The sequence below is a fragment of the Heptranchias perlo genome, chromosome 4 (assembly GCF_035084215.1).
Source record: "Heptranchias perlo isolate sHepPer1 chromosome 4, sHepPer1.hap1, whole genome shotgun sequence".
NCBI lineage: Eukaryota > Metazoa > Chordata > Chondrichthyes > Hexanchiformes > Hexanchidae > Heptranchias > Heptranchias perlo.
In genome coordinates this window covers 54,841,976-54,864,151 of record NC_090328.1, presented here as the reverse complement: position 1 = coordinate 54,864,151, position 22,176 = coordinate 54,841,976, and the positions used below count along the sequence as shown (strand labels likewise).

The 22,176-nt window shown below is 41.4% G+C and overlaps 1 protein-coding gene across 1 annotated transcript in view; it reads right to left on the bottom strand.

Annotated features, from left to right (window-relative positions):
• wdr36 (WD repeat domain 36) overlaps positions 1-22,102 on the bottom strand; it is a 110,617-nt gene extending 88,515 nt beyond the window's left edge. Inside the window, exons 1-5 of the mRNA XM_067982947.1 lie at positions 21,795-22,102; positions 16,329-16,356; positions 8,904-9,004; positions 4,129-4,246; positions 2,587-2,719 (exon numbers count right to left, since the gene is read on the bottom strand). Of these exons, the coding sequence (XP_067839048.1) occupies positions 2,587-2,719; positions 4,129-4,246; positions 8,904-9,004; positions 16,329-16,356; positions 21,795-21,944 (530 nt within the window). The 5' untranslated portion in view covers positions 21,945-22,102. The remainder of the gene's footprint in view (positions 1-2,586; positions 2,720-4,128; positions 4,247-8,903; positions 9,005-16,328; positions 16,357-21,794) is intronic.
• Between the last annotated feature and the right edge of the window lie 74 nt (positions 22,103-22,176).

Genomic DNA, 22,176 nt, shown 5'->3' with positions numbered 1-22,176 from the left:
CTCAGGATTTTATATGTTTCAATAAGATCATCTCTCATTCTTCTAAACTCCCATATATACAGGCCCAACTTGTCCAACCTTTCCTCATAAAATAACCCCCTCATCCCTGGAATCAGTCGAGTGAACCTTCTCTGAACTGCCTCCAAAGCAATTATGTCCTTTCTTAAATAAGGAGGCCAAAACTGCATACAGTATTCTAGGTGTGGTTTCACCAATGCCCTGTACAACTGTAGCAAAACATCTCCACTTTTATATTCCATTCCCCTTACAATAAATGACAACATTCCATTTGCCTTCCTAATCACTTGCTGTACCTGGATACCAACTTTTTGTGATTCATGCACTAGGACTCTGTACCTCAGAGTTCTGCAATCTCTCTCCATTTAAATGTACTGCTTTCCTATTCCTCCTGCCAAAGTGGACAAGTTCACATTTTCCCACATTATACTCCATCTGCCAAAATTTTTCCCCCTCACTTAACCTATCTATATCCCTTTGCAGACTCCTTATGTTCTCTTCACAACTTACTTTCCTACCTACCTTTGTGTCATCAGCAAATTTAGCAACCATACATTTGGTCCCTTCATTCAAGTCATTGATTATAGATTGTAAATAGTTGAGGCTCAAGCACTGATCCCTGTGGCACTCCACTCGTTACATCTTGCCAACCTGAAAATGACCCATTTATGCCTACTCTCTGTTTCCTGTTAGCTAATCAATCCTTTATCCTTGATAATAGGTTACCCCCTACACCATGAGCTCTTATTTTGTGTAGTAGCCTTTGATGTGGCACCTTGTCAAAAGCCTTCTGGAAATCTAAGTTCACCACATCCACAGGATCCCCTTTAAGGAAGTAACAAGCAACGTGGATAAAGGACTAACAAATTAGTCACACACGATTTTCCTCTCACAAAGCAGTGTTGACTCTGCCTGGTTGCATTGAGATTTTCTAAGTGCCCTGCTATAACTTCCTTAATAATAGATTCTAGCATTTTCCCTATGACAGATGCTAAGCTAACTGGCCTGAAGCTTCCTGCTTTCTGTCTCCCTCCTTTCTTGAATAGAGGAGTTACACTTGCTATTTTCCAATCTGATGGGACCCTTCCAGAATCTAGGGAATTTTGGAAAATTAATACCAATGCACCTACTATCTCTGCAGCCACTTCTTTTAAGGCCCTAGGATGAAATCCATCAGGACCTGGAGACTTGTCAGCTTTTAATTCTAGTATTTTTTTCAGAACCCTTTCCCTGGTGATTGTAAATGTTTAAGTTCCTCCCTCCCTCTCACCCCTTGATTCACAATTATTTCTGGCATGTTATTTGTATCCTCTACTGTGAAGCTGGACGCAAAATATCTATTCAATTCATCTGCCATCTCCTTATTCTCCATTATTAATTCCCCAGATCTCTCCAGAGGACCAAGGCTCACTTTACTTACTCTTTTCCTTTTAAAATACCGGTAGAAACTCTTACTATTTGTTTTTATATTTCTAGCTAGCTTTCACTCGTACTCTAATTTCTCTCCTCATTATTCTTTTAGTCATTCTTTGCTGTTTTTTATATTCTGTCCAATCTTCTGACCTGCCACTAATCTTCGTGGAATTGTATGCTTTTTCTTTCAATTTGATACTATCTTTAACTTCCTTAGTTCGCCACGGATGGTAGTCCTTCCCCTAGAGTCTTTCTTTCTCACTGGAATGTATCTTTGCTGAGTGTTATGGAATATCTCATTAAATGTCTGCCACTGCATCTCTACTGATATATCCCTTATGTGGAGATGCTGGTGATGGACTGGTGTTGACAATTGTAAACAATTTTACAACACCAAGTTATAGTCCAGCAATTTTATTTTAAATTCACAAGCTTTCGGAGGCTTCCTCCTTCGTCAGGTGAACGATGTGAAATATCCCTTAACCTAAGTTCCCAGTTCGCTTTAGCCAGCTCTGTCTTCGTGCCCTCACAATTGCCCTTATTTAAGTTTAAAACACTAGTCTTAGACTTATTCTTCTCTCCCTAAAACTGAATGCGAAATTCAATCATATTGTGATCACTGCTACCTAGAGACTCCTTTACAATGAGGTCATTAATTAACCCTGTCTCATTACACATTACCAGATCTAGAATAGCCTGCTCTGTGGTTGGCTCTAGTATGTGCTACTCTACGAACTCATCTTCCAGGCTACCTTTGCCAATCAGATTCTTCCAATCTATATGTAGATTAAAATCACCCACGATTATCGCTGTTCCTTTCTCACAAGCCCCCATTATTTCTTCTGTATACCCTGTCCTACTTACTGTTAGGGGGCCTACAAACTACTCCTATACTACTATTACGACTACTACTATATTGGAGCTATAGCATGATAGTTAGCTTGTCACTATGATTCGCTAGACAGTGAAATCCCAACTTTCACTGGCCATCAGGAATAATGAAGGTAAAAAGGTTGGATGCAATTTATTTTTGGGTTTTAAATGGGTTTTAGCTTTAACTGTATTATATGAAAAATAATTATGGGACGAGCAACTTTAAGTAGAAACCTTAATATTAAACATTTTATGAAAAATTATTAAAGAAGCTGAACTGACTTGGACTTGATATTCCATAGCTGAAGACTCCCTTGCTGGCTGCCAAGAAGAATTTTGTTGATATAGGTACTTGGGTGCAAAAGGGCAGAAACCGTAAACACGATCTGATCAAAGTTCAGTTGAAGATATTCTTCTGCAAATAAATAACCCAAGGTTAGACAAAAGCATCAAATAACCTATTAAAGGAATATTCTAGTTCTAGTTAACTAGTGGTATCTTTACAATGACAAATGTTCTTTTTTTAAAAAATCTTTTAGTAAAAACTAGAGGTACTTAAATTTTTTTGTCAAATCTGTCATATTGAATCCAGAACTGAAGTTACCATTACTTTATGAAGGTGGTCAAGGCTCCTTTACTGTAATTTATTATATTCTAGGATTGTGTTACACCTCAAGCATGTGTCAGGGCAGTTAATCAGGACGGGTCTCCCCCTCCAATTTTCACCCTTCGTATCCCAAAGACAGGTTCTCAATCAGGGCTACAGTTCCATGTGTGCAAGCAAACCATTGCTACTTCATGCAAGTAGTTATGATGAATGTACAAGTGTAGACAGTGAATATCAGCAGGTTATTCAACTGCAAGGGCATCACAGGCATCCACATATGTATACTGTCCACCAGGGGTCCTTAAAATAGCAATTAGGATCAAGAACCAGAGTTAATCTTTTCCCTCCTTAGCCCAGGGACACCAAGAGAACTGTAGTCCCCACCGCAGCCACAGCTTAAATCAGCAAGACCTAGGAAACAAATCTGGGTCCTTGCTGTTCTGCATGGTTCAGTTCCACACCATCAGAATTTTTTCCCCCACAGCAATGCATGCAGGGAACAATTTTCAAAGTGCCCATTCACACTGCAATGAAGTTGAGCCCACTGTGGTTTTAATTTGCTAGCATCTGACTCACTACATTCCAGCTGCGATGTACATCTTACTGGTGTGTGATAGAATGTTACAATGCACAGAACCTTTAAAGAGGTGACACACTACACTGAATTTCAGGTGGCACCACATGAATAGTACTGAACCACACAGATCAGGATGGGCCCAGTTTCAAACATTCATTGGGCTAAATCCGATTATCACATCTGGTGCAGCAGTAGGGCACTACAATTGAATTCAGTGTTCTTGGACTAAGGTGGGAGCAGGGAGAAAAATCAACCAGTGCTCCCACTTCCAATTACTATCCAGTATGTATATATAAAACAAGATCAGGCTTGGCTACAATGTCCCATAGTAGAATAGTGTACCAAATGTCTAGATAAACAAAGAATGGCCATTTGGATGAGGTATCTGAAGGCTACAGATGATATGGAACCCAGAATGAGTCACTAACTTCAGACATGAGGGGACAAAATTAAAGAAACAAAAAGCAATGTAAACATAAACTGATAGATGGTGCTCAAGTGTTACCTTGTGCTCAGATTAAATTGCTAATCTCAATATTTCCAAATGACATTCCTGAAAATGTAGGAAAGGAAGTAGTGGTTGAAGAGATTAAATAATTCCAGTAGTAGTGCACAAGTACATATTATCTTATAAACTCACCCTCTGACTGCACATCCCAAATGATAAGAGTGTTGTCGCGATCCACTGAGATCATATGATCACCAAAGGGTAACAGGAGGTGGACCTCTGCATTATGCCCTTTATATATATGCACAATCTAAAATGAAGGGGACATCAGTCAATCATCAGATTATTAGAAATTATTTAGCACTTGTGGCTAAAATCATTTTAATTTTAAACAAAAAACTTAAGAAATGCTAGGCATTACACATATTGAATCTGAAGTTGGGTGAGGGCATTGTGCGGTGATTCATTCATGGGATCCGGCGTCGCTGGCAAGGCCAACATTTATTGCCCATCCCTAATTGCCCTTGAGAAGATGGTGGTGAGCCGCCTTCTTGAACCGCTGCAGTCCGTGTAGTGAAGGTTCTCCCACAGTGCTGGTAGGTAGGGAGTTCCAGGATTTTGACCCAGCAACGATAAAGAAACAGTGATATATTTCCAAGTCAGGATGGTGTGTGACTTGGAGGGGAACATGCAGGTGGTGGTGTTCCCACGCGCCTGCTGCCCTTGTCCTTGTCCTTCTAGGTGGTAGAGATCACGGGTTTGGGAGGTGCTGTCGAAGAAGCCTTGGTGAGTTGCTGCAGTACACCTTGTAGATGGTGCACACTGCAGCAACGGTGTGCCGGTGGTGGAGGGAGTGAATGTTTTTTTTTTAAAAGTGGGTGCACAAGGATTATAAATTTGCAGCTCATCTTTATATTACTATATTGATGATAAATGTTTCATTTTGGCTTCCACTTTAGAAATATTTTACTTCTTTTGATCTTCTGTTAGAAAAGACTAGGTATGCTTTTGTTTTTATATTTACATCAATAAGTGTCAGTTATATTAGTTGAGGAATGGCAAAAAGATTCAAGAACTTTATGTTAAAATTATTTTAACAACTAAGTTGCATTTTTTCCTATTTCCCCTCCGCATGTTTCTCTGCGTTCGTGTCTACATAAGAACATAAGAAATAGGAGCAGGAGTAGGCCAATCGGCCCCTCGAGCCTGCTCCGCCATTCACTAAGATCATGGCTGATCTGATCCTAACCTCAAATCTAAATTCATGTCCAATTTCCTGCCCACTCTCCGTAACCCCTAATTCCCTTTACTTCTAGGAAACTGTCTATTTCTGTTTTAAATTTATTTAATGATGTAGCTTCCACAGCTTCCTGGGGCAGCAAATTCCACAGACCTACTACCCTCTGAGTGAAGAAGTTTCTCCTCATCTCAGTTTTGAAAGAGCAGCCCCTTATTCTAAGATTATGCCCCCTAGTTCTAGTTTCATCCATCCTTGGGAACATCCTTACCGCATCCACCCGATCAAGCCCCTTCACAATCTTATATGTTTCAGTAAGATCGCCTCTCATTCTTCTGAACTCCAATGAGTAGAGTCCCAATCTACTCAACTTTTCCTCATATGTCCACCCCTCATCCCCGGGATTAACCGAGTGAACCTTCTTTGTACTGCCTCGAGAGCAAGTATGTCTTTTCTTAAATATGGACACCAAAACTGTATGCAGTATTCCAGGTGCGGTCTCACCAATACCTTATATAACTGCAGCAATACCTCCCTGTTTTTATATTCTATCCCCCTAGCAATAAAAGCCAACATTCCGTTGGCCTTCTTGATCACTTGCTGCACCTGCAAACTAACTTTTTGATTTTCTTGCACTAGGACCCCCAGATCCCTTTGTACTGCAGTACTTTCCAGTTTCTCGCCATTAAGATAATAACTTGCTCTCCGATTTTTCCTGCCAAAGTGCATAACCTCACATTTTCCAATATTGTATTGCATCTGCCAAATCTCCGCCCACTCACCCAGCCTGTCTATATCCCCTTGTAGGTTTTTTATGTCCTCCTCACTCTCTACTTTCCCTCCCATCTTTGTATCATCTGCAGCTTTGATATGTTACACTCGGTCCCCTCCTCCAAATCGTTAATATAGATTGTAAAGAGTTGGGGACCCAGCACCAATCCCTGCAGAACACCACTGGCTACAGGTTGCCAGTCCGAGAATGAACCGTTTATCCCAACTCTCTGCTTCCTGTTAGATAACCAATCCTCCACCCATGCCAGAATATTACCCCCAATCCAGTGATTCTTTATCTTGAGCAATAATCTTTTATGTGGCACCTTGTCGAATGCCTTCTGGAAGTCCAAATACACTACATCCACTGGTTCCCCTTTATCCACTCTGTACGTTATAGCCTCAAAGAACTCAAGCAAATTTGTCAGACATGACTTCCCCTTCGTAAAGCCATGCTGACTTTGTCCTATTAAATTATGTTTATCCAAATGTTCCGCTACTGTCTCCTTAATAATAGACTCCAAAATTTTACCCACCACAGATGTTAGGCTAACTGGTCTATTGGGTCATATATTTGGTCTATTCACGAGGATGAGGGACTTACTCCCAGGCCTCTTCCTATACTGCTCGAATCATCCCCTAACAAACACATGATATAAGCTAGCAACAACCTCCCCCCGTCCCCAACAATTTTCCCTCCTATTGTGTGGCGATACCGTGGCCCACCTCTGCTTCTCCAATAGAAGAGTGTCTGAGAAAGGGAATGCAGCAGAGCAAGACATTTACATGGTTCTCCAACATGCTAGTTAACAGCAATGTCACAAAACAATTTAAATTTTAATGTGCCATACTAAATAAATGTACAAGATAAGCTTAACCTTCATTGAACAATCATTTGGTGATGTACTTTCTATTATAACTTTGATACCCCAATCTGATTTCAAAGTTAACAGGTAAATACTACTCTATTTAAAAAGAATTGTATGAATCAAAAATAAATTTCAGGAGTTGGTACTCAATAGATAACCTGTGGTCAAACAACAATAATCAAGTAATTTTTTTGTGTCCAAAAACATTTGAATGATGCAACATTAAAATACTTTAATGGCATCCAGTCCATGAATTATGCACAGCTAGGAAGTAGATCAACTCATTTTTTAAATGATGTGCAGTTTCCAAGTTACGGGTGTTAAAGGTGTCACTGTACAACCACAAAAGCAATTTTTGCTTAACATTGGCACTCAGAACAGTATTTTTTTTTACTGTTAATATGGATTCTTCAAATGACATTCAGTCCTCAACCATAGCTGCTTCTTAAAATGCTGAATGTTATTATATCATCTTGTGTACCACACAAACTGAGATTTAAATTGTGAAATAGAATCCTTATTTGCATGTTCACCACCTACTAAAGAAACTGCAGCCAGTTGTTTTCACATTTACACACAGGAACAAGAGGAGGCCATTCAGCCCCTTGAGCCACTCAATTAGATCAAGGCTGATCTGTACCTCAACTTCATTTATCTGCCTTAGCTCCATATCCCTAGATACCCTTACCTAACAAAAATCTATCGATCGCAGTCTTGAAAGCTCCAATTGTTCCAGCATTCACAGCTTTTTGGGGAAGAGAATTCCGGATTTCTACTACCCTTCGTGTGAAAAAGTGCTTCCCGATTTCCCTCCTAAATGGCCTGGCTCTAATTTTATTATGTCCCCTCATTCTTGATTCCCCCACCAGAGGAAATAATTTCTCTGTATCTAGCCTATTGATTTCTTTTGACATTTTGAATACCTCGATCACATCACCCTTTAATCTTCGATACTCAAGGGATTACATGGCAAGTTTATGCAACCTGTCCTCACAATTTAACCCTCTAATCCCCAGTATCATTCAGGTGAATCTGCACTGCACCCCACTCAAAGGCCAGTGTTGGCCAGAGGCTGCAGAAACCTATTGAGCTTAATTCAAATTGCTAACAAAGACACTGACTTATGAACTGAGGTGACCTGGAGTTCAGTCACTGGTCTGAACTGGCCAGAACCGATTTGAATTCGTTCCGCTTCTTAGAGGGACAGATGAGACACCAGGCCTTATTTAGAAAAGGAGTATTGAGGTGATGCTACCTAACCCCTTGGAACAGAGCCAATCAGGGGATGACACTGACCACTCAAGGAATTTTAAGCCATCCGGAGAAGACAGCATCATTCGAAAAGACAGACTTGGGAACAAAACTGAAGAATTGCAGGCTTGGTGCCAGAGTGTGTGTGTTTTTGAGGGAGACTCCGGAGACTAACCATTGTGGAAGTAGGCACCCTACGTCAGGGACGTAGAGACGACGTCGAGAGAGAGAGAGAGAGAGCGCGCGCGAATTGCCTGGCCAGCATTATCTCTCCTTTCCGGGTAATATAATATCCTTTCTATTCTGTGACCACTCAGGGAGTGTTAGTCAGAGAAACCTAGTGGGTGTGCGTTTAAATCCTAGTTTGAGTATAAAACTGTATAACCTGCTGTAAACTGCATGCCTATATCTAACTAGACGTATAAGCGGTATGTACATGATCTAATAACGTTAATAAAGCGAATTGAGAATTAGGAGAGAATTGACTCTTCCTCTGTGTACTAAGCCAAAACCGTTAACCGGTGACTTCCGGTCAACACCAGCATATCCTTCCTCAGGTGCAATGTCCAAAATTTACAATTTACCAAATTGCTGCAGACTTCTGGCGAGATTGCCTATAGTCTCCTTTGTGCAGGTTTAAGCCACTAAAAACTCGAGTTTGCAATTCATTTAAAATATTTTAATTGTTTTATACAAGATTAATACCTGTTAAAATCAGGGAAAAAAGATCAATGCAAATTAATTTTAATTCTGAAGTCCAAGAGTCATAATTGAGTTTCTAGAGCTTTGAAATTTCTTAAAGGGTATAGTTCAACATACTGAAATAAGTGTAAACTCACCTCTTTGTTTCTGGCAAATGCTTTTACAGAGTTGCCATGAGCTGCAAATACAAGCATTCGGTCTGCTGCCAGACAAGTGATGTCTTCAGGTAGCACATTGCCTTAAAGGATAAATTACCGCATTAAAATTGGAACGTCATCAGAATTGACTTTTTAAAATTAGGCCAGATTTAGTTTGTTACACATGCTAAGGAAAAGTTTCCTTAGAGGAAATAGTTCAGTTACAGTCAGTCAAAACAGATTGAGAAAAACAATAGTTTGTATTTATATTGCACATATTATAAAAAGAAAAACCATTCAGAATGCTTTATAGGGTGATGGATAACAAAAGGATAGAGAGCAGGAAGAAGAAATAGAAGGTCAATAGGGGTTAAAAGCATGGTTAAAAAAAAAGGGTCTTAAGGAGTTTCTGAAGGACGGTGTCAAAGTAGAGATATTGAGGGAAGGAGTTCCAGAGTTTGGGGTATAAGAACATAAGAAATAGGAGGAGTACGTCATACGGCCCCTCAAGCCTGCTTCACCATTCAATAAGATCACGGCTGACCAACTCCACTTTCCCACCCTATCCCATAGTGTCCAAAAATCTATCATTCTCAGTCCTGAATATACTCAACAACTGAGCATCCACAGCCCTCTGGGGTAGAGAATTCCAAAGATTTACAACCCTGAGTGAACACATTTTTCCTCATCTCGGTCCTAAATGGCCGACCCATTATCACGAGCCTATGACCCCTCGTTCTAGACTCTCCAGCCAGGTGGAACAGCCTCTCAACATCTACCCTGTCAAGTCCTAAGAATTTTCTGTTTCAATGAGATCACCTTTCATTCTACTAAACGCCAGAGAATATAGGCCCATTCTACTAAATCTCTCCTCATAGGACAACCCTCTCATCCCAGGAATCAAGCTAGTGAACCTTTGTTGCACCCCCTCTAAGTACATAATTCCTTAGGTAAGGAAACCAAAACTGTACACAGTACTCCAGGTGTGGTCTCACCAGAGCCCTGTATAATTGTACCAAGACCTCCTTAATCTTATAGTCCAACCCCCTTTTAATAAAGGCTAACATACCATTTGCCTTCCTAATTGCTTACTATACCTGCATGTTGAACTCGAATCACAAAGGACACCCAAATCCCCCTGACTACCAACATTACTTAGTCTCTCACCTTTTTAATATTCTGCTTTTCTCTTCTTCCTACCAAAGTGGATCATTTCACATTTCCCCATATTATACTCCATCTGCCACCTTCTCGCCCACTCAATTAACCTGTCCATATCCTTTTGCAGCCTCTTTGCGTCCTTCTCACAGCTTACTTTCCCAGTAGCTTTGTATCTTAAGCAAACTTGAATACATTACACTCGGTCCCCTCATCTAAGTCATTGATACATATTGTAAACAGCTGAGGCCCAAGCACTGATCCTTGTGGCACCCCACTAGTTACAACCTGCCAACCCGAAAATGACCCGTTTATTCCTACTCTCTCTTTTCTGTCCATTAACCAATCCTCAATCTATGCTAATATATTACCCCCAATCCCATGAGCCCTAATCTTGTATAACAACCTCTTGCGTGGCATATCAAATGCCTTTTGAAAATCCAAATATACTACATCCACTGGTTCCACCTTATCTACCTAGCTAGTAACACCCTCAAAAAACTCAGCTGTCAAACACTATTTCCCTTTCATAAAACCTTGTTGACTCTGCCTAATCTTATTATGATTTTCTAAGTGCCCTGTTGCTAAGTCCTTAATAATGGATTCCAGCATTTTCCTTACTACGGATGTGAGGCTAACAGGCCTATAGTTTCCCGTTTTCTCTCTCCCTCCTTTCTTGAATAGCAGGGTTACTTTTGCTACTTTCCAATCCACGAGAACCATTCTAGAATCTAGGGAATTCTGGAAGATCGGAACCAATGCATCCACTATCTCTGCAGCCACCTCTTTTAAAACCTAGGGTATGGGCCATCGGTTCCAGTGGATGTGTCAGCTTTTAGTCCCATTAATTTCTCCAGTACTTTTTCTTTACTAATCTTAGTTACTTTAAGTTCCTCATTCTTATTAGACCCATGGTTCCTTACTATTCTGGTTATTCTTTTGGGTCTTCTACTGTGAAAACAGATACAATATATTTAACATCTCTGCCATTTCCTTATCCCCCATTATAATTTCTCCTGTCTCTGCCTCTAAAGGGATGCACATTTACTTTTGCTAATCTCCTTTTTACATACTTATAGAAGTTCTTACAATCTGTCTTTAAATTTCTTGCTAGTTTACTCTCATTCAATTTCTTGGTCATCCTTTGCTGATTTCTAAAACCCTCCCAATCCTCAGGCTTACTACTCTTTTTGGCAACATTGTAAGCTTCTTCTTTTAATCTAATACTATCCTTGACTTCTCTAGTTAGCCACGGTTGGATCACTTTTCCAGTGGAGTTTTTGTTCCAGGGAATGTATATTCATTGAGAATTATGAATCATTTCTTTAAATGTTAGTCATTGCTTGTCCACCATCATATCTTTTAATCTAATTTCCCAATCTACCTCAACCAACTCGCCCCTCTTACCTATGTAACTGGCTTTGTTTAAATTTAAGACCCTAGTTTCAGACATAACAACATCTCTCTCAAACTCTATGAAATTCTATCATATTATGATCACTCTACCCCAGAGGATCCTTAACTATAAAATTACTAATTAGCCCTGTCTCATTTGACCAATTTCCTTTAGTGGAGGGGTCAACAACTAGGGGGCATAGATTTAAAGTGATTGGTAGAAGGATTAGAGCTGAAATGAGGAAAAATGTTTTCGCCCAAAGGGTGGTGGGGGTCTGGAACTCACTGCTCGAGAGCGTGGTAGAGGCAAAAACCCTCAATTCATTAAAAAAATACCTGGATGTGCACCCGAAGAGCCGTAACCTACAGGGCTACGGACCTAAATGCGGGAAAGTGGGATTAGGCTGGGTGGCTCGTTTCTCAGTCAGCGCGGACATGATGGGCTGAATAGCCTCCTTGTGTGCCGTAAATTTTCTATGATTCTACTACACAATACTAGATATAAAAGAGCCTGTTCCCTAGTTGGTCCCTTGACATTGTTCTCTAGAAAACTGTCTCGAATGCATTCCATGAACTGGTCATGAATTAGTGGCTGAAGAGGACTAAACACAATTACTCTAACATATTTTTCCGATTACATCTAATATAACATATCAGAAAACAACAAATGAGTGGTCACAGGTCACTAATTCTTTTCCAGTGTGTAGTTGCGTTGTTTTTCCCTTCCCACAGTTCTGTTCCTTTTTAAATGCTGTTCATCTGAAATATCATCCAGTTCTGAAGGGTCCATACGCAAAACATCTTGTTATCTTCTGCCTGACCTGCTGAGTGTTTCGAGTATTTTCTATTTTTGAATCAGGCCATGACTTGTATGATGAAGTTCCTATCATCTGATAGAACCTAGACATTAATAGATTGGAAGCCCTTTCATTTCATACACCATGGAGCAGGTGCGAGGGGTCTGTATGGCCAAATGGGTGTCATCTACAATGCTCTGCATTCTTGGGAACCCTGCCGCCAGGTAAAAGATCTGTGCCCTGTCCAACTGGCACATCTTTTCACACAGGGAATGTGATGAAGATGTTATTCTTTGTAGATAAGGCCTCTGTCAGTTGCTTAATGCAACTGTGGACAGTCAACTTTTTTTTTTTATTCGTTCAGGGGATGTGGGCGACGCCGGCATTTATTTCCCATCCCTAATTGCCCTTGAGAAGGTGGTGGTGAGCTGCCTTCTTGAACCGCTGCAGTCTGTGTGGTGAAGGTGCTCCCACAGTGCTGATAGGAAGGGAGTTCCAGGATTTTGACCCAGCGACGATGAAGGAACGGCGATATATTTCCAAGTCGGGCTGGTGTGTGTCTTGGAGGGGAACGTGCAGGTGGTGTTGTTCCCATGTGCCTGCTGCTCTTGTCCTTCTAGGTGGTAGAGGTCACGGGTTTGGGAGGTGCTGTCGAAGAAGCCTTGGCGAGTTGCTGCAGTGCATTCTGTGGATGGTATACACTGCAGCCACTGTGCACCAGTGGTGAAGGGAGTGAATGTTTAGGGTGGTGGATGGGGTGCCAATCAAGCGAGCTGCTTTGTCCTGGCTGGTGTCAAGCTTCTTGAGTGTTGTTGGAGCTGCACTCATCCAGGCAAGTGGAGAGTATTCCATCACACTCCTGACTTGTGCCTTGTAGATGGTGGAAAGGTTTTGGGGAGTGAGGAAGAGAGTCACTCGCCGCAAAATACCCAGCCCCTGACCTGCTCTTGTAGCCACAGTATTTATGTGGCTGGTCCAGTTAAGTTTCTGGTCAACTGTGACCCCAGGATGTTGATGGTGGGAGATTCGGCGATGGTAATGCAGTCGAGTGTCAGGGGAGGTGGTTAGACTCTCTCTTGTTGGAGATGGTCATTGCCTGGCACGAATGTTACTTGCCACTTATCAGCCCAAGCCTGGATGTTGTCCAGGTCTTGCTGCACGCGGGCTCCGACTGCTTCATTATTTGAGGGGTGGCTAGGAAGGTTCTGCTGGCGTAGACGTTCAACGAAGTAACACCCAGTACAGCCACAAAAAGCTGTCCCTATGGTAATTATAAGTTTGCCAAGAGAAGATGACTCAACTTTGTGACACCCTTTCCTGCGATAAGGAGGCAGCACAGACAACTCTTCTCTGAAATGCCTTCATGGGACCTAACTGGATGTGGATACTAGAGTAGTACGGCAGGTACATAACATCCAAGATATAACTGCATCTGCCTTTCTTGTCCCATCATGAATTGATTTTCTTCCTACAAATATAGGCATCCACCAAAGAGATGCCCATCCTGGGCACTCTGCTTGATACAAATGAAATAACAGCTACAAGCAAGACTCCTTTAAGAAAAGGCATGGTAAATAAAAGGGCCGTAAGGCAGAAAAACACATATGCAGTAATGAAAATGCAGATAAAGTTGGTAACAAGGACACGGAAAAGAATAAGACACCTTTCAGAAGCCAACTCCTAAAAGATTAAGCTATTCAGTCATGCCCATTTCATGTGCATGAACAATTCTATGGGAGAGAAAGCTTCTGTAAAAAATTAGATTTGGCATGGGACTAATTAACATGCATGTCAGGAATAATGAGGCTTGCAATGGATTGTAGTATAGCCTCAAAGTGTTTGAAGGTTTTAATTCAAGAAATCCGTGCCAATTCCTTGACTAACTTTAGGTGTCAGCCTTGACACAGTGATAGCACTCCTGCCTCAGAGTTAGAAAGTCGTGTGTTCAAGCCTCACTCCAGGTCTTAGAGTTCAATGCAATACTGAGGACTTTCGGATGAGATGTTAAACCTGCCCTCTCAGGTAGACGTAAAAGATCCCATGACACTATTGAAAGAGCAGGGGCGTTATCTTGGTGTCCTGGCTAATACTTATCCCTCAACCAACACCACAAGAACAGATTATCTGCTTATTTATCTCATTGCTGCTTGTGGGTCTTTGCTGGCCACGTTTCCCTACATTACAACAGTGACTACACTTCAAAAATACTTCACTGGCAATGAAGTGCTTTGAGACATCCTGAGGTCAGGAAAAGCACTTTAAACACAAGTTCTTCTTCCTCATGCTCCTATTCAGCAAGAGAACCTTACAGAATCTGCCCCAAGACTTTCACTATCCCTTTTAAGGGCATGGAAGGGAAACAAGATGTAGTGATTCGGCTATTAAACTGTAGAGGGGATTAGTTCATGAGCCGGCAACTTGTCCAGAGATCAATGATTCTCTGCGAAAAGTACCACCTCCTAACATCTAACCTAGTTCTGTGCTTATCTAACTTATACTCATGATACAGCACAAGCTCAGTAATACAACATAAGATAGGAAAAGTCAAGCATGAGTAAAGGCCAATTGTCCTAGAGTGGTTGTCCCTCCAGTACTGCATCTCACCCAAGTTAAAAGTCAAATGAGGACAAGAACCAGAGGACATAGATTTAAGGTGATTGGCAAAAGAAACCAAAGGCGACGAGAAAAACCTTTTTTTAAAAAAACAGTGATTGGCTGTGATCTGGAATGCAATGCCTGAGCGGGTGGTGGAGTCAGATTCAATTGTGGCTTTCAAAAGGGAATTGGATAAGTACTTGAAAGGAAAAAATTTGCAGGGCTTCGGGGATAGGGCGGGGGAGTGAGACTAGCAGGATTGCTCTTGCAGAGAGCTGGCACTGGCTCGACGGGCGAAATTGCCTCCTCCATGCTGTAACCATTCTGATTCTGTCCATTGGTCCTTTCTAACCTGTCTAACTAAAATAGCCTATCCATACGAACCAAGTCCAATTCTTCATTTTAAAGATATCAATCAAATCTATGCTTTTCAAGAGTAAAAAGCCGCATCACGCTAAGCTTTCTATCAAGGTGACAGAGGGCTTTTAAATTAGATGTCAATCTGATGGCCCTCCTCTGAATTTTTTCCACATCATCCACCATTTCTATATCATCCACCATGAGGGGACCAAAACAGGACAATATTCTAAATGAGGCCTAACCAAGCCCTTGTACAGAGATAGAATATATTTCTTCTTGTGTATTTAATGAGTCCTGGCAATATATACTAACACTATACATTTTTTTTTTTAATAGACACGTGGCAGGGTGTGTTCATACTTGCCGTTTCCCCTATCCAAGTGCATAACATTATATTTATCCATATTAAATAACATCTGCCAGATATGGGCACATTCCTCCATTGCATTTGATCTGCATGCAATCTATTTGTCTCATCTTCGCAGACAGTTTCCCTGATGGCCTCATCCAGATCACTGAAAGATGAAGAGCAGTAGCCCTAACACCAATCCCTGTGGGATTCCCCTAGTGACTAATGGTGGTAACAGAACCAATACCATTAATCTGTACCTTCTGCACCAGTTCCTTGATAAAGTAGGAAAAAAGACAAATCTTCTGATTCATATTTGCATTTATAAACTGTTTCATCACAGTCTCCAGACATTTCAAGAGCTTTACAAGCAATTATTTATTTTTGAAGTGCAATCACTTAAGTAGGCAAACACAGCAATGTGCACGCAGCTAGATCCAACGAACAATAAATGAGATGAATGACCAGTAAAATCTGTTTTTATAACTTTTAGAATGGTCTGCATTTCATGTGAAGTATTTTAAATATTCTTGATTTTTTTTTATGTTGGTAACTGCTCACATAGGCCTTCGGGGATACATCTCATCTTGCAAGTGTAACAAATTATTTATATCCTTGATGATGATGCAAAATGAGCTTGCATTGTAATTTACGGTAGATTGCACTAATCAATATGATCAGAAGAGTTGTCTTTAATGAAGTTGAGTCCAAGCAAACCCCAATTTAAATTTTACAAATATGAAGAATACAAATAGAAATTTGCATACTTACTAACTGAAACTATTCCAAGTTTTTTCACCTGTTAAATAACACAAATATTATTGACATTAGTGATTCGCCCATCGTTGTTAACTTGGGACATTTTTCTATGTTAAAGGTGCTATACAACTGCAAGTTATATGATCCATGCTAATGAGACTGCTGCCAAAACATTTTAAAATGGAAAGCTAACTTCTGCTGCACAAAAATCACAGGGCTAGATTTCCATAACAAAATTACTTAAGGAAATTGAATTGTAACTCTACAGTACTTCATATGTGGTAATATTCCACAACTGTGTCCTCAAAATATTGGGTGATTACACAAATAAAAGTAAACAACTTAAGGATTTATATATTTATATAATAGCAGCTCTCCTGTACACTCCTCATGATGAGTCAGAGGTGATATTGTTCTAACTTGGGGTAGTGCAAATCTTGAGTGTAAGAATTTGGAAAGATGGTTCTAAGATTCCTGTCAAAAGACAGGTAACCGAGCGTGTCTCCTTACCTGCTGCAGGTAGATAAATAGATCACAGTGAGCTGCATAAATAAATCTGTTTATATAAACACAAACAAAAAAGGCAAGTATTTTTTTTTAAAAATTCATTTTCAGGATGTGGGCATCGCTGGCAAAGCCTGTATTTATTGCCCATCTCTAGCTGCCCTTGAGATGGTGGTGGTGAGCCGCCTTCTTGAACCGCTCCAGTCCGTGTGGTGAAGGTACTCCCACAATGCTGTTAGGTAGGGAGTTCCACGATTTTGAAGTAGCGACGATGAACAGTCGACGACATATGTCCAAGTCAGTGACTGCTCTTGTAGCCACAGCTTTTATGTGGCTGGCCCAGTTCAATTTCTGGTCAACGGTGAACCCCCAGGATGTTGATGATGTGGGATTTGATGATGGTACAGATACCAGCTTTTCTTAATAACTGGATTCAAATTCTTAAAACTGCCACAGTGAAATTTAAACTCACATTCTCTGGATTATTAGTCCAGTAACACCTCCAAGTGACAGACTATCCTGATTCGGACATCTCCTGCTGTCCCTTTCATCGTCGCTGGGTCCTAGATTTCCTACATAACACCTTCAGCACAACAATGCAGTGGTACAAGGCAGCGGCCCAACACCTCCTGTTACGAGCAACTTTGGATGGACAATAAATGCAGCCTTGCAAGCATCATCCAAATCCCAAAAATGAATAATTTTAAAAACTCTGCTGCACATGCCCAGTCTCATACTAATTCATCCATCCCCCTTGATTTCTACCTGTTCCCTTCCCTCAATATATTCAAATTTAAAATCCTTGTCTATGAATCCCATCACAGCCTTTCCCTACCCTTTCTTTGCAAGATCTTCCAGCCTTATAATTCCTGCCAAATTCTACACTCCTCCAATTATGACCTTCTATTCAACCCCCCACTCTTCATTCCACTGCCAGTGCTGCAGCATTCAGCCATATTGGCACTGCTCTCTCAACCTCTCTCCTTATACCCCTCTGCCTCTTTTTCCATTCTTAATAATCTCAAAACTCATCTCCCCAGCCAAGCTTTCCTTATTTCTTCCTTTCTAGCTCAGTATTCATTCCCAATCACCATTGATAAAGAGCCTTAGAATGTTTTTCTACATTAATGGTGCTATAATAATTTAAGCTATTTGTCTATTCCCAACAATGAAATCGTCGGTACAGTGGCATTGCTCATGGTTGCCTTTCTCCTAGTCACTGTCATTGTTACACGTAACATGGACTGTGTTTGCCAATTCAACACTTTCAGAATTCCCAGCACTGCCTCCCATCTCTCCTCTTCCTATCCTGATGGTCACCCAAATTCCTCCTCACTAACTTGAGCATTGTCGGAGGTGCCATCTTTCGGATGAAACATTAAATCAAGGCCCCGTCTACCGGTCTAGGTGAAGGCAAAAGAGGCTATGGAACTATTCAAGATCGAGTAGGGGGTTCCACCAAGTGCTCCGGCCAACATTTATCCCTCAACCAACACCAACAAAAACAGATGTGTCATTTATCTGCTTGCTGTTTGTGGGATCTTGCTATGTGCAAATTGGCTGTTAGATTTGCCTATGCAACAGTAATTCATTGGTTGTGAAGTTTCTGGAGACATCTTACGGATGTGAAAGGTGCTCTTTAAATGCAAATTCTTACTTTTTCCTTTAACTCACTATCGCAGGGTGATCATTTACTGGTACGTGCATTACAGTAATCCTCCAATCTCCTGTATGCAATAGATCTCCTATATGCAATCATCCCTAGTCACTCCAAGCTCCAGCAGTCAGGAGACATTTCACATATGTGGTCATCACGTGACAAGATTTCACAATCTCCTGCATCATGCAGGTATCCACCCCCTCAAATATTTAATAAAATTAAACACAGCAACTTAAGTGATTTAACCCCAAATATAATTTTAGGCTAATGGTACCTCAAGGCTTAACTCCATACTCTTATTTGCCATTCACTCACTGCTTCAGAGCGCTCTCATCAAACCTATACTTTCTCAGCAGCACATTTAACTGTCAAAGTTGTCTACAGTTCAGCCTCTAGGGCTGCAGTAATCAATATAAGGTTCTGCCATTTGGCACCTCCTCAGCTCCCAGGGGATTCATGAAATGCCTATAATTAAGGCACATCTCAGAAGGCATTGTCTGTATTTCCATTCTCATATAGTTGGTTGGTAATAGAACTTTGTCGAGATCTTGTTCAGGCAGTAGGTTCTTACTACAATCCAAGAGCACAGATTTATCAATTACAAGATATCCAACTAAAGCCAAAGCAGATGATGTTGCTTCTGAGTGCCCATTTTTGTACCACTCATGCCTCCAGATCTTTTAGCAATCCTTCAATAGCTTATATTTACTCAAAGGAGGATCAGAAATTACTGCAAATTTGTACCTCATGGTTCTCAGATCCGGTGGTCAGCTTAACTCTAACATGCATGATCATACATCATACCCTTCCAGTTGAATTTGCTTTATCAGTGATCAACTGTGTCCCAGTTGTTGCCATTACAGATAGCTTCAGCTCTGGATCTGCAATGGTGGTCCCCAGAACTAAATTCTCTTCAGGGTACCGTGCTGCAACAACCAATCCATTTTGCAGATGAGATGTTAAACCAACGCTCCGTCTGCCCTCTCAGGTGGATGTAAAAGATCCCAATGCACTATTCGAAGAGCAAGGGAGCTCTCGGTGTTCTGGCCAACATCTGTCCCTCAACTAGGATGATCTGGTCATTTATTTAATTGCTATTTATGGGTCCTTGCTGTGATACTTAATTGGCTGTAAAGCACTTTGGGATGTCCTGAGGCTTGAAAAGCACTATATAAATGCAATGTATTTCTTTCTTTACCAGATTTAAATGACATGGAATTTTTAACAAGCAGCACCTCAAATGCATCATAGGAACAGGAAACATAGAAACATAGAAAATAGGAGCAAGAGTAGGCCATTCGGCCCTAAGGGCCTGCTCCGCCATTCGAAATGATCATGGCTGATCGTCTAACTCAGTACCCTGTTCCTGCTTTTTCCTCATATCCCTTGATCCCTTTAGCATTAAGAAATATATCTATCTCCTTCTTGAATACATCTAATGATTTGGCCTCCACTGCCTTCTGTGGTAGAGAATTCCACAGGTTCACCACCCTCAGTGAAGAAATTTCTCCTCATCACGGTTCTAAATGGCATACCCCGTATCCTGAGACCCCTGGTTCTGGACTCCCCAGCCATCGGGAACATCCTCCCTGCATCTAGTCTGTCTAGTCCTGTTAGAATTTTATATGTTTCGATGAGATCACCTCTCATTCTTCTAAACTCTAGTGAATATAGGCCTAGTCGACCCAATCTCTCCTCATACGTCAGTCCTGCCATCCCAGGAATCAGTCTGGTAAACCTTCATTGCACTCCCTCCATGGCAAGGACATCCTTCCTCAGATAAGGAGACCAAAACTGCACACAATACTCCAGATGTGGTCTCACCAAGGCCCTGTATAACTGCAGTAAGACATCCCTGCTCCTGTACTCAAATCCTCTTGCAATGAAGGCCAACATACCATTCACCTTCCTAACTGCACCTGAATGCTCGCTTTCAGCAACTGATGTACAAGGACACCCAGGTCTCGTTGCACCTCCCCCTTTCCCAATCTATCACCATTCAGATAATCTGCCTTTCTGTTTTTACAACCAAAGTGGATAACCTCACATTTACCCACATTATACTGCATCTGTCATGTTCTTGCCCACTCACCCAACTTGTCTAAATCACATTGGAGCCTCTTTGCATCCTCCTCACAGCTCACATTCCACCCCAGCTTTGTGTCGTCTGCAAACTTGGAGTACGCCACTCAGCCCCTCAAGTCTGCTCTGCCATTCAATTAGATCATGGCTGATCTGCGCCTCCAACTTCATTTACCCACCTTTGTTCCATATCCCTTGATACCCTTACCTAACAAAAATCTATCTCTGCCTTGAAAGCTCCAATTGTAGGCATGGAAGCTGTTATTAATGCACAGGACAGGGGGTAAAGTTACTCACATTGTAGGTGTGGAAGCTGTTATTAATGCACAGGACAGGGGGTAAAGTTACTCACATTGTAGGTGTGGAAGCTGTTATTAATGCACAGGACAGGGAGTAAAGTTACTCACATTGTAGGTGTGGAAGCTGTTATTAATGCACAGGACAGGGAGTAAAGTTACTCACATTGTAGGTGTGGAAGCTGTTATTAATGCACAGGACAGGGGGTAAAGTTACTCACATTGTAGGTGTGGAAGCTGTTATTAATGCACAGGACAAGGAGTAAAGTTACTCACATTGTAGGTGTGGAAGCTGTTATTAATGCACAGGACAGGGAGTAAAGTTACTCACATTGTAGGTGTGGAAGCTGTTATTAATGCACAGGACAGGGAGTAAAGTTACTCACATTGTAGGTGTGGAAGCTGTTATTAATGCACAGGACAGGGAGTAAAGTTACTCACATTGTAGGTGTGGAAGCTGTTATTAATGCACAGGACAGGGAGTAAAGTTACTCACATTGTAGGTGTGGAAGCTGTTATTAATGCACAGGACAGGGAGTAAAGTTACTCACATTGTAGGTGTGGAAGCTGTTATTAATGCACAGGACAGGGAGTAAAGTTACTCACATTGTAGGTGTGGAAGCTGTTATTAATGCACAGGACAGGGAGTAAAGTTACTCACATTGTAGGTGTGGAAGCTGTTATTAATGCACAGGACAGGGAGTAAAGTTACTCACATTGTAGGTGTGGAAGCTGTTATTAATGCACAGGACAGGGAGTAAAGTTACTCACATTGTAGGTGTGGAAGCTGTTATTAATGCACAGGACAGGGAGTAAAGTTACTCACATTGTAGGTGTGGAAGCTGTTATTAATGCACAGGACAGGGAGTAAAGTTACTCACATTGTAGGTGTGGAAGCTGTTATTAATGCACAGGACAGGGAGTAAAGTTACTCACATTGTAGGTGTGGAAGCTCGCGCCCACGGCCGTTACGAGGTAAAACTCGCGGTGCCGCTGATGGAACCGGACCACGTGAGGGACATGGTTACAGTACAGCGCGAGCGCCCGGTAACCCCCGAAAATGTTGCTCCCTTTACCCCGCGACATCCCACTGCCAGAAAGATAAAACTGAGAAGTAACTATTCAGTCAAGTAAACAGCCTCCGATCCTCCCTCAAGCCGGCTGCAACTTCTTTCTTTCTGCCGTTACCCACGTTCTCCCGGCCGGAAGCAAATAGTGCAACACATGAACCGTCCCCTCCACGCTCCATGTGCCATAGCACAGTTCCGATCACGAGCCGAGTGTTACATTTTTCACTTTCCTCCTCTCTTTCTTTGCT